Source organism: Myxocyprinus asiaticus, chromosome 7 (genome assembly GCF_019703515.2).
Source record: "Myxocyprinus asiaticus isolate MX2 ecotype Aquarium Trade chromosome 7, UBuf_Myxa_2, whole genome shotgun sequence".
Classification (NCBI taxonomy): domain Eukaryota; kingdom Metazoa; phylum Chordata; class Actinopteri; order Cypriniformes; family Catostomidae; genus Myxocyprinus; species Myxocyprinus asiaticus.
In genome coordinates, this window is record NC_059350.1 from 30,205,292 (window position 1) to 30,224,299 (window position 19,008).

The window sequence follows — 19,008 nt, forward strand, 5'->3', positions numbered from 1 at the left end:
AATTAGCAGCTGGAGGAAACAAGAGTCTGTTTGTTCAGTTTTTTGCCTTTCTCTAGCAGAATAGTATGTGCTAGTTGGTGTTGCATCACTGCAGAAATATATAATAGGAAACAGAATGTGATGACCATTACCAATGCATACATAGGTAATAAATAAATAAATAAAAACATGAACCTCTGTACATCTAGAGCAGCTAGTGTAAATGTATTTTTTCCAAATGTTTTTTTTTGTTATAGAGTAAACAAGTAAACCTCTCGCCTTTTCAAAGCCCTTCCCTAAAGGGTTAAGACACACTATGTGCTTTTTGACCTACTGTTACTGTATGAAGACCAAGCTTAGATGCCCTGACATCAATTGTGTTTTTAGCAAGAAAACCCTGCAATCCTTCTCAATGTTGTCCAAATGGAAGGTCATGACTTCCAAGCAGGGATGTGCCAGGATGATAGAGCTGTTCAGCTTGTAGTCCACAAATCCAGAAGAGAATTTGCCATGGGTTCCCTCTGGATTTTCCAATGGGTTTTTATAAATGGGTTTTTGAAAAATAAGGTAATAAACTGTAATAAACATTTCTTGACTATATGTGGACGTTTTGTTAATAAATTACACACAGTCATACCTCAAATGGGAATTTTAAAGCCGAATTGATTTATATACTTTTTTTTTTTTTTAAACACACGGTGGCTTCAAAATTCACGTTTGAGGTATGACTGTGTGTAATTTATGTTGTAGAACAAAATGTCCACATATAGTCAAGAATTGTTTACTACAGACCTTATTTTTCTCATAAGTTCAAAAACCCCATTATAAAAACCCATAGGAAAATCCAGAGGGAACCGGTGGTGAATTAGGCTTCCAGGTTCACCTACAAATTGACATCACGGCTTAACAGCTCTATTGACTAACTGACTAGCCATCCAACAACCGAATATATGATTAGTGAAGTCAACTAGTGAGAATTTTATAGCGGTGGGCCTTTTAACTGAAGTCGCAGTTCTTTAATAATTGAGAGACACAACTTTATTAAAAGGACAGGATTTTTCCAGAGTCTTTGGCTCAAAGGTTAGACCAATCATATTCTGATCAGAAAATCATGTTTCAAGTTTGTATAAATAATATTTAATACTTAGCACAATAGTTAACACTTTTTGTGATGTCATAAAATATCTATATATTTATATTGATCTGCAAGTTATTTTATCCATATATTTACATTAACCAACATTTAAATTAGAAGTCTAATTTGCATGCTTTCTAATTCACTCAGGCTTCTGTTGAATGTCTGGCGTAATAGTGTTGGGAGACCACAAGGGGGTGATAACATTTACTGAAGCAGGTCGCAAAGCACAGGTTGAGCTCCTGGCACAGGACATATACACGCAAAAGTTACAAAGGTTTTTCTACTTAAAGAATAAAAGTGACGTTCATGAGTTTACAGGTTATTGTATGAAACTGTTTTAACTGCGCATACTGAATGATTAGAAATTATTATGCCATGTCTCTGTATGTATCTTTGAAGGTTTCATTTAAGCTGTCAAACCACAAAAAGACATACCTGTAACAATACACTGTGTAGGCTATATGAAAGATGCATATATATATATATATATATATACACACAATATATAATACAATCAAAATAAAATCAAAATAATTATGTTGAATTTTAGAACGCACCATGTCGTCCACTAGACACGTCCGGCGTGCAACCCCTTTTTAATTTACCCTGCCGCTCAAACTTTACCAAAGTTGTGTACAGAAATATGTTCAAAAACACAAAGACTATTGTGCCAAGGGTAACCCTATTTATATCTGGGGGGGTGGGGGGGTGGAGAGATATATATCGATAATCATTGGGAAAACCTTCCATGAAAAAATAAAAGGTATCAATCCCAAGCCTACTAGACTTACACACTGTTCTGTTTTTTTTAATTTTTTTATACTTTGTATAACATGAATACATAAAACATTGAATTATGTCTATATACTTCAAAAACATCCAAAAATAGAATTAAAAGTGATACTGCTGCAGGAGCAATGTTGATATATAATCTCACCCTCGTTCAAAACCATTATGACTTTTTTCACCCCTGAAACAAAAGATTGATGGATGAGAGGATTGTAATTGTGACTTTCAAGCTCCAAAAGCATATAAAAGTACCATAAAAGTAATCCATCACTTGAGCGCTATATATAAATTCTTCTGAAGCCATACAATAGTGTTGTGTGAGGAACAGCCCAAAATTTAAGTGTTTAAGCACACCTGATGCCTCGTGTGTTCGAGAGCAACTCAAGCAGGATGCGCCTCGGCATGAGGCAAGTATAAACAAGGCTTAAGGAGAAAGGCAGTAAAAAAGAAAATGTGCACATTGGTTCTTGCATGTATTCTCATGATTTTTTTTTGTATGTGTGAAAGTGAACGAAATTTGAGAATGGGCCAGTCTTCCGCATCCCCCGTACAATCCCTCATCCCACACTTTGAAAACCACTGCCGTAGCTGATTCTGACAATACTAATAGTTGCAGTAGAAGAAAGGCTCAACAAACTGCTGGATACCGTGACATAAATGTTGTGCACCCACAATTATTTATAACTTATAACACATTCAAATGTTGAGCAAGGATCGCATTGAGAGTTCCAGTGTTCCGGTTATACTGAAACACGTCATTCTGTGTCTGATATGCGCAAAAAAATTTTTTGTACCTTCCTTTTTTAGAAGCTTGCTTATTACTTTAATAGTTTTGTGCAATAATAGTATATATTTATTACATTTAATAATTTTATTTTATTTGTTGAATATCCATTAGGTTCCCTGTGAAATGGCTGCACTTAGCTCTATATCCCTATGAAACACATCTAATAGGGGTCAGTGCAAGGGGACATAACACTCCCTAACACAGACTAGCTGCTCAGACAACCCACGACTAGTCGATTATAAAAATTTCTAGTTTGCTGCATCCCTAACTTCAAATAATGCTCAAATAATGCTTCATCCAACTATAACACTATAAGCACTAGTAAAGACATCCAAACACAACTTTCAAATCCTAGTTGTTAAGGTCAAACGAAAGCAGAGCAACAGACTTCAAACTCTGCTACTGTACTCCCATCAGAAGAAACCACAGCCATATTTGGCCATCCTGTCTGCTGAGGAAGCTTTAGCTTTAAAACAGAGCAGACCTCCTGAAATTTCATCAGGTGATGCTGTTCAAGAAATATTCTAGGTTAAATACCACTTAAACTCTATGGAGAGTGTCTGCTGCATGCTGTCGATTACCAAAGAAAGAACTTTTGACTTGTCCCTAGCAGGCAAGCATCACAAAGCAATGTATAAAATATGCACCCATCACACTGTTTCGAATGCATTACTATGTAATAACCTTTGTGCACAGTAATTTCAATTTATGTCCTGACCAGTTAAAAAAATGTTAACCTGATTACTTGCTTGCCATCTGCACAAGCATACCAGTTATCCGTGAAGCACCGCCTACATGGAGCAAACCAGAAATTCAATACACCTAGCAAACAAGTCCCTCCTAAAAAGGTGATTTATGCAGGAATGCAAGTGTTCATGTAAGTGCTTCAACAAAAAAATGAACTTCACATTACTGCTTTTAAACCATCTGGGTCACCAGCTAGGCTTTCATTGTATGAGCATTACTGTAAATGTATTTTAACAAGCTGAGGGATTAAATTTGTTTCTGTGGTAATCAACATGTCGCAGATTAGGGCTGGGCGATAGGACGATGTAATCGGATATCAACGATGTCTTACAAAGATCCCAATGCCGATTGAGAACAGACGATGATCATCAATATTGGGAAATGGCAAAACCATGGATCTGGGAAGTCAACAAATATATTAAACAATGACCAGAGTGTGAAACTAGCACCCGCCACCCGCAAAATACGACGAGGCTGAATCCACTTCACAAGCTCCTCATCCAATGTATTTCATGCGTGGGTAATTTTGCTTATCTACCTGCAACAGGCAGGCTACCTGCTGCAAGACATCTCGGAGTGACAAATGACAAGAAATGCTGTTAGTCACAAAGACATGCGCTTGAAGAAACACACTTTATTATATTTTTAAGAACAGACAAATGAAAAGCCGTCAATAGCTATGTTTCCATCAACGCTTTTTTATGCGCATTTTAGGATATCCCATATAATCTGCTGGATGGAAACTCCAAGATGCGTAAAAAAACGTATACGCTCGCTTGAGGTGGATAAATTTTTTATTCAATAAGAAGAAATGCGCATAAACTATGATAGAAACACATTTATCGAATAAACTCCTATTGAATTTAACAGGAATACAAGATTTGCATTAAAAAAATAATGTGACTGAATAATTCATTCATAACTGGACGATCGCAACTGAATTGTTGCCCTGGTCATTCTGAAATACAGGTGTCCTAAAAATCCAAAGCCTGATTAGAGTTTGTAGAGCAAATAAGTTAAACACAAACTTGCACTTTTCCCCGAAGAGCAGGTTTATTACAAAAGTACTAGGACTTTGGTACAAAGTTGATACAAAAATTTAAAACATGTAACAATACCAGTCTTTCTGCAGTACTGGAAGTGCAGAGTACTGACCTAGTTCCATAAACATGCACTGTCTGACTGTATTAATCAATTAATTTATATTAATCAAACAACATTAAGAAAAAGAGAAAACCACTCACTGCTCCTGGCTGGATAACTTTAGTAGCTTTAAAACATGAATGTATTACATCTAATAATTACACATTGAAGAATATCATATACATTTCTGAATGTTTTCTTGAATACTTAGTACTCATGATAGAGAATGGTTTACTCAATTTGTATCTTTGTTCTATTGTCTTTTTTTAGTGCTGTCAGTCGATAAATTTTTTTTTATTGCGATTAATCATAACTTTTTGTAGTTAATCGCATTAATAGCAGATTTTGAAAGTAGTGAAATTTGACTCCATATATAAATTTTTCCTGTCAAACTGCATTTATTTACTTTTAGGAAAGAAAACTAAACAATATCTAACAACATAATGATGCTTACATGGACACCAGAAAGCGGCTTATTGCAAGAAAGCAGCTTTCCCGTTTACATGCACTGTATAAGCCACATACCCTTTACTCCCGTATACATGCGGCTCGGTCAGTAAGCAGCTTTCTCCGCAGCAACGTAATTTTCCGGTGACGGAAATAACATATGAAAATAACAAATACGGCATCTGAAGAAGACTTGACTATTTTATTCCTAGTTGCTTTGTTTTATTTCCAGATATTCCAGAGTTGTTGCTGTGTTTGTTCTTTACATCGCAAACTGCAACAGAACTGTACTGCAATTTCCCTCTTATGTAAAACTCTGGAACTCCTCCATTGTACAAGCACATATATGTGGATGTGAGGGACAGTCGATATTTTACATTGGTGTGTATAAATGGGTATAGTTTATAGTGCATGTGCTTTTCCCACAATACTCCCAGAAATGTTACATTTTTCCACTGTATTGACATGTTGTTAGGCTCCATCCTATGACGTTTGTTAACCTGTCTGTTCTTGCACATGTGCACTCCTCAAAAACCTGTCAAAATGCTGCTCATGCTTCTACATGGCCACATTAAGCCACATGTTAAACTGCTTTCTATTAATTCCTCAAGGGGCATAAGGAAATCTGCGTTCTCATGACTTTTAGGAAAGGCGCTTTCTACAAAACCCCTGGAATTAACCGGTTTCTTAAGTGCATGTAAACATGGTCAATGCTTTTTTAAACATTTTCCAAACAAAGCCTTTCACAGTATAAAGATGGAAATGCACTAAATAGCACAGATTAAAGCAAAATTAAGCATTTTCCAAAGTCTAAGTGGGAGTTTGACTAATTAAAAGAACTAGCCCCTCCATAAGTTGCATATTTATTGCTATGGGCATTAAATCTCTTAAACTCTCATCCTTCACAATATTAATCACACTGTGGCTGTGAATCTCACAAAATGTATGTGGCTATCTGCTAGGGCTGCCCCTGATAGTCGACCAAAGGTTCGTCAATGAGAAGAGTCTTGGTCGACCAAGTTTTGATTGGTCGGTTTGTCGCAGACAAAGCTCCACAGGAAACCGATGAACACCGGTATTACCGCTGGTTTGACGCTACGTGGTACTATGGGGTAGTTGTTCAAACTTTATTTTTTATTTATTTTAACTAAAAATTCAAATGAAACTGGAAAAAAAAAATTAATGCAATTAAAATGTTTGTTGTTCAACTTTTTGAAAGATGGTTTTACAACAGTTGTCAACATCTCTCTGGAAAAGAACCTACTTCATTTGTGCATTCTCTACCGGACAGGTATTTTGTTGTCCGTGAAAATACATCATGTGTGTGAATAAACTCGTTTTGTTCCCTCCTTCACGATAGATATAAAAACTTAATGAAATGAAATGAAAAACTTAAATCAAATACATTTCTAAAATCAAATTGCACTCCAAACGAAACGAAAAAGCAATTAAAATAATGAAGTGATAAAATAAAATAAAATAAAATAATAATAATAATATATATATATATATATATATATATATATATATATATATATATATATATATACACACACACACACACACACACACACACACACACACACACACCTTTCCATTTACCGTCAGGCAAGAATCCGTCTAAACATGCAGGCGGAAAACTACTTAAACAAATGAAGACATAAAAACAATCATAAATGTAAAAATAATAATTATAATGATGATAATAATCACTGGAATATAAATTATGGTTCGAGGTGAACGTTTTTGTATTATTTTATGTTTTAATCACAGATGTATAGGCTGCAGAGTTGCGGTCACAATGAACTGCTCTGTGGAAATAAAGTGAACTGAACTCAAAGCAATGAGATGTCTGAGGTCATTTGCAGCACTCATAGATGATAGTGTTCTTGCATAAAAAAAATTCAGAAGACAGAAACAAAGAAAGAGTGAGAACCTTTTACATGTGCGTGTTCCACGAGACTGTACACCTCCATACAAACAGCATGTCATACATGCACATAGACGGCTTTTCTGTCATCTGTTCTTAATAACATAATAAAGTGTTTCTTCAAGCGTGTGTCTGCGTGTCTACGGGCAAATTATTTGTAATATTAATTTGATAATAATAATAGCCTAATAATAATAATTATTGAATACATGGGAAAACGAGCCTAATATCATCAACAAAGGCATCAGCTATTGGCAATCACTCTGACCATTATCGATCCCCGAGATCATTGTCTGTCGGCACAACCCTAATGTGTATTTCTCTCTATAAATTAACAAAATGTTCAGATAGTCTCCTTGCTGGTTTTTCCGACACATTCAGAATCATTACAGCTTTTGCCGGTGTCACTGCGGCTTGCTTCGTGCGTGCGCTTGTAAAACTAATATTTTAAAGGCTCATTATTATGGTTTATTATTTCTCTGTAATGTAGAACAGTGTTATAATTACAATTAATTAATTTAATTATAATTTATAATAATTTTTTTTTAATAATTTTTATTTATTTATCACACATTATACATTTGCACATATACAGTGAAATTCTTTTTTTTTTCAAATATGGTAACTTTCTCAGCCCTGGAACTCAAACCATTTTCTGATGCCCCCCCCAAAAAATATATTTAAGTAATTAAATTAATATCATAAACGTGCGACTAGTCGACTAATGGTTTAAATTAACGCCTACTAGTCGACTATGAAAATCTTTGGTCGGGGGCAGCCCTACTATCTGCTTTGCTACATCAATAATACATTTGTTCATGATTCGTGTCAGGGCGTCAGCGCCTAATACATTAACTCCACATGAAAAACGCTATAGACAATGTTTTTCTGATAGTTCAGACTTGATGAGTTTCTTTGGTAATTAAATTGCACATAACAGGGGCTGTAAAGTACTTAATTTTTGTCACAAGTCCTATCTGGGCTTGTTTTACACAACAAATAGAGTTAAGAGGTCCTTTCTCCAATTCTCCATCACTGACATGGGCTGTGTCTTGTTTGGAAGGATGCATCCTCCGGAGGTTGCATTTGTCTGCCGCATACGTCTCATTTGATTTTTTAAATTTTTTTATTGGGAAGGCAAAAAAGGTTAACAATTGTATAAATGTAAGTGCATATACATAAAAGGCATTGACAATAGATAAAAAATAAGAAAAAACAAACAAAAAAAAAAACCAAAAAAAAAAGAGACAGCCTCGATGACGTATACGGCCGACAAATGCGACCTCCGGAGGACGCAGCCTTCCAAACAAGACACAGTCATGGAATCTCATTTGTGTGTGTGTTGTGTGTAATGACTCTGAATGGACACATTGACGCATCAAAAAGGTTCTGCCCTGGTCCGACCAGTGTTTATGCTGGTTTATACTTTATTAACGGTAAATGTGTTAATCGTGATTAAGAAAAACAAGTAATTTTTTTATTAATTGCATGCGTTAACGTTTTAATTTTGACAGTTGTACTTTATTTCTACTAATACTTGTAATTTTCTTTTTATATTATTACATTTGTACTTTTACTTGTCCTGAAATGCTTAAACTAATTAAGAAATGTTTTGATTAATTGCTAGGTATCGAGAATCATGAAATTTTCCTGGTATTGGTATCGACTGCTGATCTTATTTTGTAAACTCTTGCTTTGATGGCCAAGTCAAAATCAGACAACTGCAAAACTGGGTTCTTCAGGTGGCTTGATTCTGTAGGCCAGGTAAGTGTGTCAATGTGTATCTGATATATGTATGGACCATTAAAGGAATAGTTCACCCTAAAATGAAAAGTTTCTTCATCAAAACAGAATTTAAGATTTTTAGGATTTCATTTCAGGCCTCCTCCTTTCAACAATGCAAGTGAATGTACTCCATTTTTTGACGGTCCAAAATGCATATTTAGGGTGCATCAAAATAATCCACACAACTCCAGTCAACAAATTAAGTTCTTCTGAACCCAAACAATTGGTTATTTAGAAACAATACTTATATACTTTTTAACTACAAATGTTCGCTTCCGTACATCTGTGACTCGCACTCATAAGAGGGATGACGTAAGCTTGTTAGTAAGGTCACGCATCACGTGGAGGAGGCAGGAAGCACATCATTTTTTTTACAAGAGAAGGAGCGCTGTACAAAAGTTGAATTGGCTTTGCTGTAGATTTGTATTTGTATAAGTGTATTGTTCAAAATGGTCATTTGTCATGTGTATCATGGACGCTTCAACCTTCAGAAACTCCAAAGAAAATGCAAGCTGGGAAAAATATTAACTTTTCATCGATTGCCTATAAATGATCATGAGCGATTAAAGCTCTGGCTTATCGTGCTGAACCTGGATATCAGTACACCCCTACATTCTCTCAAATATTGGAGGGTGTGCAGTGAACATTTTACACCTGAGGATTTCAGACAATCGAAAGAAACAAAGGGTCGATATCTGAATTCATCAGCTGTGCCCGTGCTGTTTTTCCAGCGAACTCCGGTATGTGTGAAAACTTTGTTATTGTCACGCCTCCCTCGGGCTCTGCACCTTCCTCAGCGCTCCACTCCTCATCACCCGATTTCTAAATCATCGCACCTGCACACAATTCATTCACTCATTACTGCTTGCATAAATAACTCACCTTCACGGCACTTCACTGTCAAGTCTCACACAAAGGACTCGCAGTGTTTATTTACCTCTTAATCTTTGTCGATATCTGTTTAGTGCTTACCCTGTTGTTTCACCTGTTACCTCTTCTTCATTTTGTGAATCTTCTCTTCTGTGAGATAACACCTGTACCACTGATCTCACTGTGTAAACCCTGTAAATCCTGTGAATCTCACAGTAAATGCTCTCGCACTTGGTTTCAATAACTACAACTTGTGTGGCTTGAATTCCTGACACTCATATAGCCTATATATTTCTGCTAAAGAAATAGCACAAGTAGATAATGCAAAGGCATTGCTCTGAAATAAAGGATGGTTATTTACTGCAGTAATGTTTTTTTATTATTTGGAAATAATTTTTTTTATTATTTATATTGTTTGGACTGTTTTGGTTTGTGAATGGCACTTGGTCTGTGCAAGTTTCTTTTGTAAACAATGATGTGCTTCCTGCCTCCTCCTCCACGTGACGCGTGACCTTACCAATGAATACGTCATCCCTCTCATGAGCGCGCGTCACAGAGATGTACGGAAGCGAACATTTGTAGTTAAAAAGTATATAAGTATCGCTTTGTTTCTAAAAATAATCAATCGTTTGGGCCGTGAGAATGAGTCGTGTGGATTATTTTGATGCACCCTAAATATGCATTTTGGACTGGAGTACATTCACTTGCATTGTTTAAAAGAAGAGGCCTGAAATGAAATCCTGAAAATATTAAATTCTGTTTTGATGAAAAAAGAAACTCTTTGATGGCCTGAAGGTGAGTAAATTATCAGCAAATTTTCATTTTTGGGTGAACTATTCCTTTAAGCTCAATATACACCAAAATAACATCTTGGCCTTTGTCTGTGCAGCTATTTGAGGGTAAAATGTTAAGGGTTAAAACTCTTACTGTGGTCCAAACTCCAGTGTGGGCGGCTGAAACAGGAGCCGTCTCCCAATCTCCTGCACACATAATGAGGAGCTGAGGAGGAGAAAAGAGAGAAATGAAAATGTCAGGCAGGTTAATGCTTTTTACATGAAAAGTGCTTTTAAAAAATACTTAAACATTGCCTCCACCCCTGAGCAATAAAATCCAAACCACCAGTCAGGCATAAATGTTCCTCTCTTGGAAAGAAATAACAAATTTCTTTGTATTTGAAACTGCATTCGACTTTGACCTTAGACAAACATTTTACTGCTTCCAAAAGGCAATAGGGAATTGATGTTAATGAACAAACACTCCAGGGTTTGTTGGTAGGCTCAGGGAATGACTTTATTTCTGTACTGAGAGCCACAGGTCTGCAATATAAACCAAAGTTAACGATACAATGAAAAGATCATGCAATTCTGAATGAACATTAGAGGCAAATGGAGAAAAACTCTTAGGTTGACTAATCTTTCCAACGTTAACCCAATGCAACAGCAACACCACAAAGCGCATTTGTAGTCTGAGCCTCAGCTCAGATACACAAAAACATGGAAACAATGACAATCATAAACTGAAAACTTGTAACTAAAAGACATGCAGCTGATTAGCATTTCCATCTTTTTAAATTTCCTTTAGATCAAAGGCTGCTCTTTTTCTTTGAGTGTGTTTGTGTGAGTATGGTACATAGTGTTTTTTTATTTTTATTTTATTAATTTTATCCCCTTTTCTCCCAATTTGGAATGCCCAATTCCCACTACTTAGTAGGTCCTCGTGGTGGCGCAGTTACTCACCTCAATCTGGGTGGCGGAGGACAAGTCTCAGTTGCCTCTGATTCTGAGACAGTCAATCTGCGCATCTTATCACGTGGCTCGCTGTGCATGACACCGCGGAGACTCACAGCACGGCAGGCTAATGCTACTCTCCGCGATCCACGCATAACTTACCACGCGCCCCATTGAGAGCGAGAACCACTAATCGCGACCACGAGGAGGTTACCCCATGTGACTCTACCCTCCTTAGCAACCAGGCCAATTTTGTTGCTTAGGAGACCTGGCTGGAGTCACTCAGCACATGCTGGATTTGAACTCGCGACTCCAGGGGTGGAAGTCAGCATCAATACTCGCTGAGCTATTCAGGCCCCCACATAGTGGTTTTTAACACTAGAGAATAAATGAAACACAAGATTGCAAATCATAAGTGTGCAAGAGTGTGACAGGAAACCACAAACAGGAAGCCAAAGTGGGCAGCAGGTCAAAGCTGACCAAAATATCAACAAATATGTTTATACTCCCCTCAATACCTACATTGATTTACTGCATTAAATTGTCTGTCTATCTGAAAACATCTAATGGAGCAAACATTTTTGAGGTTGTACAGGGAAAATCGGTTGATTTTTTTCAACAAAATATAATTAACAATGCAGTAAGGTTGAATATGCTTCTTACACTGAACATTGTATATGCTAACATTGAACCCTAACCCTAACTTTTACAGCATTTGTTAATCTTGGCTAATGTTAATAATCTACTTAAAATCAGATTATGACACAAGGCGGCTGCCACATGTTGAAGACAGAATAGGACTTAAAAGCCATCTAAGCAATAATAAGATAATCTTAAGACACTGAGTAATTTTGCATTGATCTAGACAATTTTAATGTAGTTCTGTGACTAAGTTACTTGTTAATTAAAAGAGCATTGTGTCTGATAACTGTAAAAATCTTTGGACATTGGGACGTTTTAACGGTCAAAAAAATGTTTTTTACCAGCTAACTTAAAAACACTGATGTGAAGAAAGTTGCTGGAATTTCTTCTTATTTTTAATGCAGGCTTTATTTGAAGGTTTCTTAGGATGTACAGCACGAGTAAGTCTTTATTCTTTATATATCTTTATATATCATTATCTTTTCCTCGCTTGTTTCGGATTCATCTGTATTGGATTGCACGTCTCCAGCCTCTTCATTTTCTCTCATAAATCTGAAGCATGTAATTTGTGCAGCACCAAATGGAATTGCAAATATAAACGTTGTTTTCAAAACAGCATTCTGAATTCTCAAGTCAGTTGAAAAGTGGGCTGGTAGGGAGATCAGTTCTCAGTTTACCCAGCTGAACACTGGGTCTAGAACGAGAAGCAGCACCATTTCAGTGAAAAAGGGGTATGTGTCTCTTTGCACGGTCTTTGATGTAAACGAAAGCCTATTGGCTATATATTAAAAAAAAAAAAAGGAGCTGGTCGAAAAGTCCCACCCCAACTTCATGTTTCTGTAGGAAACATGTCAACAATCCAAAGAAAACTGTGCTTGTCAAGGCATTTCATCAGACTTTAAGTTGTAAGGGAAATCTTTCCACTTGCCACACTGTCAGTGGCTTGTCCAGACTTTTAACAGCTGGCATCACTGACAGCAAGTCACACATATCAATGAACTTCATTACTGATGACCAATAGAAAGAGACCAACAGAAAAAGGTTGCAGTATTGTGCAATTCTGTAAAAGTGCCAGAAAAGGACATATGATAATAACCAACACTAGTTGTATGTAGTATCAACCTGAGTCTCAGAGATCGTGTTTATTTTACTTTAAACAGCTTTTCAAGTTCTCCATCTAAGAAAGAAAGAAAGAAAAAATAAAAATAAAAAATAAAATCAGTGTAATGGCACCAAACATCAAATTTCTTGTTTTTTGACCCAATACACACTTTTTAGCCATTATCATAATGGTAAAACAGTTTTACACACATCGTTAACATCCTTTATGGCAGTCACTGCAATCTAAATGCTGGACCAAACAGTATTCAAGTTAATAAACTAACGCTGAGTGAGGGCATAAAAAGACACGGGGAAGATCTGATGCCTGGTCAAGCAGAGTTCAACAGCTGGCCGTGTTATCAAATGGCAGTTGGCAGGTGGTGAGAGCTGCTACAGGACACTTCAAGACGTTCTTCAATCCTGTCGGGCCAAAAAACAACAACTCAACCACAATCAACAACATAAGAAAGAAACTGAGCTGGGGCTCAATAATGCTAGGTTACATGGTCCCCACTTCCAAGTTCTACAGCCATACAAAAGGCCAGGTCTAAATACAGGCCTGAATCTTCAGACTAGAAGGCTTTCATTCGCTTAAGAGTGTGTCTGACTTTATCTAAAGGTACACTGGTTTGAGCTCAGTCTGTGTTGTACCCTGAACTTACTCCATGCCTGTAGCTGGAGGTACAACAGAACTTCAATAATGATGTAACACTGTGCACAGGCTCAAGATTCAGAGAATAACATAATGGCTGTCTTTAACCTCTATGAGTATGAGGAAGGATCTATAGTGTCTAGACTCTAGAGGATGCCAAATCACTGCTGGGCAAAGACCTATCTGCATGAATCATAAGGTACATCAGAAGATACCCAATTAAGACAAAGAAATATCCCAAGCCAAGACAACAGTGGATGCATACAGTAGGAGGACACTGTGTTCTGGTTAAAATATAAAATATAAAATTAAAATGCCAGGAAGGAATAATAAATATTCTGAAGTTAGCATTAAATAGTGTGTGGAAGTAATTATAATTCAAATTAAAAAAATGTCACTGCCACATTCACATAACTGTGATTCTTAAGCATTCCACACAGAAGGGAGGCAAGTTTACAATCTTCTATAAACCTTATAAATGGCATCTTTCAACAACAAACCATATTGCAGGTAGTAGCATAACTTTCCATCACAAAAAAAAAAAAAAAAAAAAAGAGAGAAAAAGATTTTAAAAAGATGTTTGAAATATTTCCTGTGCTCAAACAGGAAGTTTTAGGTAGTTTGAATAATGCAGGGTGAGGAGTGTCGAAATGACACTTAGCAGCTGATTCATGTTCAGTTTTATGGTTCATGTTTAGGCTGGTTGCAGATCAGTGTAAAAGCACATGATGCTTGCCTGATAATGTCTGAGGTAGAAGCTGACAAACTGACCAAAGAAACCTATTTGACTTTTAGGATCTTTCTAAAGAGCTGATCCAGGAATAATTTCATGTAAGGAACAGGTTGTCACATGTATTTTAAATGTAATTTTAAACAAATTATTAACTGCAATATCTGTGGGCCAAAACATGGTTTGATATTTCTGTATACTTAATTGGACCTTTTTGCCTTTTCATTGTTTTGTGCTTCATAATTTTTAATTCTTTAGTTTTGATGAAAAGCTATTATAAAAGCACATAAATGTTATTAAAATGGAAGGTTCCTATTGCCAAACATCCTACTGGGGGCATGTGAGTTAAATTAACTGTATCCCTTTTCCTGAGCAATAACGTTGTAAAAGCTCAATAGCTATTTTGCACCCAAGACTTTAAGGCATGTCTATATAGAAACTAAAAAAAAATAAAAATAAAAAAATAAAAATATATATATATATTTACTGGAGTACAAAGTTTGACCACTTGCCCTGATCTCCCCAAATGAAAGCAGATAATAATCTATGAAATGTGATTATGCATACAATCCTGCAGACAAACTCATCTTTAACAGAAGTGTGCCCACGCGTGAAAAGGTGCTTCCCTTACTGTGTGAATAACACTAATGCAACATGTTCACTTTAAACACAATAAGCTACATAACACTGTAAAGAGGAAAGGAGCTAGAGAGTACTGTATCAGCACTCAAACAACAATGCCATGATTCAAAGGGCTGCTGGATGATGACACAAATACATGTTTAAAAGGTGCTGGAAGATATTTCATTTTTTGTTTTTTACTTCTGCTACACTGAAATAGACCCCCCACACTAAAAAAAAAAAGAAAAAAAAAAAAACACCCTCCAAAGACGTCAGGCAATCTGGTGTCAATAAACCCGAACATTTTAAAGACAGAAAATGCTGGGATTGTCACAGAGACAGGTGTGATTTCTCAGGACACCAATTTCAGTGATATCTGTCAGGTATTAAATCAAATCAAATCAAATTACTTTTATTGTCACACAACCATGTACACAAGTGCAATAGTGTGTGAAATTCTTGGGTGCAGTTCCGAGCAACATAGTAGTCGTGACAGTGATAAAGACATATACCAATTTACAATAAACATCAGATTTACAACACAATTTAAAATCTAATATACACATAACTACACACAACACAATATACAAATAATAACATACAATGTACAGTATACAATACACACAATATAGAATACACATTATACAAAAGTATATATTGTATATATAGAATGTACAGCAGGTTGTATTGTACTGTATTGACATTCAGGCTGTCGGTTGATAGTAAGTTGCCAGTGTGTTGTTAAGAGAGAATATAATTTATGACAGTCCGGTGTGAGATATAAGAGTAATAAAGTGCAGTGCTGATGTATTTGATCGTGGGAGATCTAGAGTTCGCTGGGATTTTGGGGTGGGATTTTCGCTCTGTCCGCTCAATGCACGGAGAACCCTGCGGGTTCAATGGCTGAATCTGGAATCTCAGCAGACATCCAAATTTCTGTTAGGCAGATAATGCAGCAGTCCCTCGTCTCTCGTTGGAAAGAGATCCGCGCTTTCAGCTTGCAGAGCTTGTTATCCAGAGACTGAACATTTGCCAGTAGAATACTGGGTAGCGGGGGTCGATTTGCACAGCGTCTTACTCTAATGAGAACGGCGGCTCTGTTTCCCCTTTTCCTCCTGCGTTTCCGCGGCCGGGCAGCCCAGACAAAGGGCTCCGCTGGCGTGTTTGTAAACAGCGAGTCGGCATTGAGGAATCTGAAGTCCGGTTTGCGGTGTGTAATTGCTGAACCAATGTCCAAAAGTGTTTGTCTGTCATAGACAATAAGGCAGACAACATCCAGTACAAAAAAACATAAGAATTGTAAACAAAACAAACAAAACACTACAGTGTTGTGTCAGACCTCGCAACGCAGCAGCCATACTCAGCCATACATAAATACATAATTGTACACAATATATATATATATATATACACATATACATATACACACCGATCAGCCACAACATTAAAACCATCTGCCTAATATTGTGTAGGTCCCCCATGTGCCACCAAAACAATGCCAACCCGCATCTCAGAATAGCATTCTGAGATGCTATTCTTCTCACCACAATTGTACAGAGCAGTTATCTGAGTTACCATAGACTTTGCAGTTCGAACCAGTCTGGCAATTCTCTGTTGACCTCTCTCATCAACAAGGCATTTCCATCCACAGAACTGCCGCTCACTGGATGGGCTGGTTTGAGTATTTCTGTTACTGCTGATCTCCTGGGATTTTCACATACAACAGTCTCTAGAATACACTCCGAATAGAGCCAAAAGCAAAAAACATCCATTGAGGGGCAGTTCTGTGGACAGAAACGCCTTGTTGATGACAGAGTAGGGCTAGGCGTTTAATCAAATTTTATTTTCGATTACAATTTTGGCTTCCAATGATTATGAAAACAAGATAATTGAGATTAACCGATTATTGTGCCGCATTCTGTTTCACAATGTTATTTTTGCGAGTTATTTTATTACTGACTGTTTACTAGTCTTGAATAATTACTTAAGAACTTGAAACCATTCTTCCACAATTAACAAATTACTTAGTGGACTCAAGATGGCGCCGAGTATGGCTGCTGCGTTGCGAGCTCCGACACAACATTGTAGTGTTTTGTTTGTTTTGTTTACAATTCTTATGTTTTTTGTATTGGATGTTGTATGCCTTATTGTCTACGACAGACAAACACTTTTGGACATTGGTTCAGCAATTACACACCGTAAACCGGACTTCAAATTACTCAATGCCGACCCGCTGTTTACAAACACGCCAGCGGAGCCCTTTGTCTGGGCTGCCCAGCCGCGGAAACACAAAAGGAAAAGGGGAAACAGAGCCAGCGTTCTCATCAGAGTAAGACGTCGCGCAAATCGACCCCCGCTACCCAGTATTCTACAGGCAAATGTTCAGTCTCTGGATAACAAGCTCTGCGAGCTGAGAGCGCGGATCTCTTTCCAACAAGAGACGAGGGACTGCTGCATTATCTGCCTTTACGGAAACTTGGATGTCTGCTGAGATTCCAGATTCAGCCATTGAACCCGCGGGGTTCTCCGTGCACCGAGCGGACAGAACGAAAGACCTCTCAGGTAAAAGCAGAGGTGGTGGTGTTTGTTTTCAGATCAACAAATCCTGGTGTGATCAGAGGAACGTACATTCTATCAAGTCTTTCTGCTCTCCTGATCTGGAATTTCTCATGCATCTGTGTCGACCATTCTGGCTACCGAGGGAATTCACTGCAGTCATTATCACTGCTGTGTACATCCCGCCACAAGCCGACACAGACCGGGCACTCAAGGAACTGTACGGGATTATAAGCAAGCAGGAAACCGCGAACCCTGAGGCCACATTCCTTGTGACCGGGGACTTTAATAAAGCCAGTTTCAAATCAGTCGCACCAAAATACCACCAACACATCAGTTTCAACACACGAGGGGACCGGGTTATGGACCATTGCTACTCTCCCTTCCGGGACGGCTACAAATCCCTCCCCCGCCCACCATTTGGCAAATCGGACCACTCTTCCATTCTGCTTCTGCCTGCTTACAGGCAGAAACTGAAACAGGAAGCACCCACCCTCAGAACGATCCAGTGCTGGTCGGACCAGAACAGCAAAACATCAGTACAGGAACAAGATTGAAGGACAGTTTAACACCACCAACTCTAGAAGCACGTGGCAGGGAATTAACATCATCACGAACTGTGAACACTGCTGCCTCTCTTCCGGATGAGCTAAATACTTTTTATGCTCGTTTTGAGGGAATTAATATTGCTCTGGCCCCCATCATCAGCAAATGCTTTGAGAGACTATTCAGAGATTACATCTGCTCTGTGCTGCCTTCCTCACTAGACCCATTGCAGTTTGCTTACCGCAACAACCGCTCCACTGATGATGCCATTGCATCTACAATACACACTGCTCTCTCCCACCTGGAAAAAAAGAACACTTATGTGAGAATGCTGTTTGTAGACTACAGCTCAGCATTCAACACCATAGTGCCCTCCAAGCTTGATGAGAAACTCCAGGCTCTGGGCTTAAACAGCTCGCTGTGCAGCTGGATCCTGGACTTCCTGTCAAGCAGACGCCAGGTGGTTAGAATGGGCAGTAACATCTCCTCAACACTGGAGCCCCACAGGTCTGTGTTCTTAGCCCACTCCTGTATTCCCTGTAGACACATGACTGTGTGGCAACACATAGCTCCAATGCCATCATTACGTTTGCTGATGACACGACGGTGGTAGGTCTGATCACTGACAATGATGAAACAGCCTACAGAGAGGAGGTGCACACTCTGACACACTGGTGTCAGGAGCACAACCTCTCCCTCAATGTCAGTAAGACAAAGGAGCTTGTGGTGGACTTCAGGAGAAGAGATAGAGAACACAGTCCCATCACCATTAATGGAGCACCAGTGGAGAGAGTCAGTAGCTTCAAGTTCCTGGGTGT

At 37.9% G+C, this 19,008-nt stretch overlaps 1 protein-coding gene across 11 annotated transcripts in view; it reads right to left on the reverse strand.

The window, feature by feature from the left end:
• LOC127443682 (transmembrane protein 131-like) overlaps positions 1 to 19,008 on the reverse strand; it is a 143,210-nt gene that overhangs the window by 46,977 nt on the left and 77,225 nt on the right. For 8 of the 11 annotated variants that reach the window (XM_051702457.1, XM_051702454.1, XM_051702460.1 and 5 more), the window contains one exon: positions 10,543 to 10,614. In XM_051702457.1, coding sequence (XP_051558417.1) covers positions 10,543 to 10,614 — 72 coding nt within the window. Of the gene's footprint in view, positions 1 to 10,542; positions 10,615 to 13,106; positions 13,162 to 13,369; positions 13,506 to 19,008 lie in introns of all 11 variants that reach the window. The other 3 variants (XM_051702461.1, XM_051702463.1, XM_051702464.1) reach the window with 2 other exon arrangements.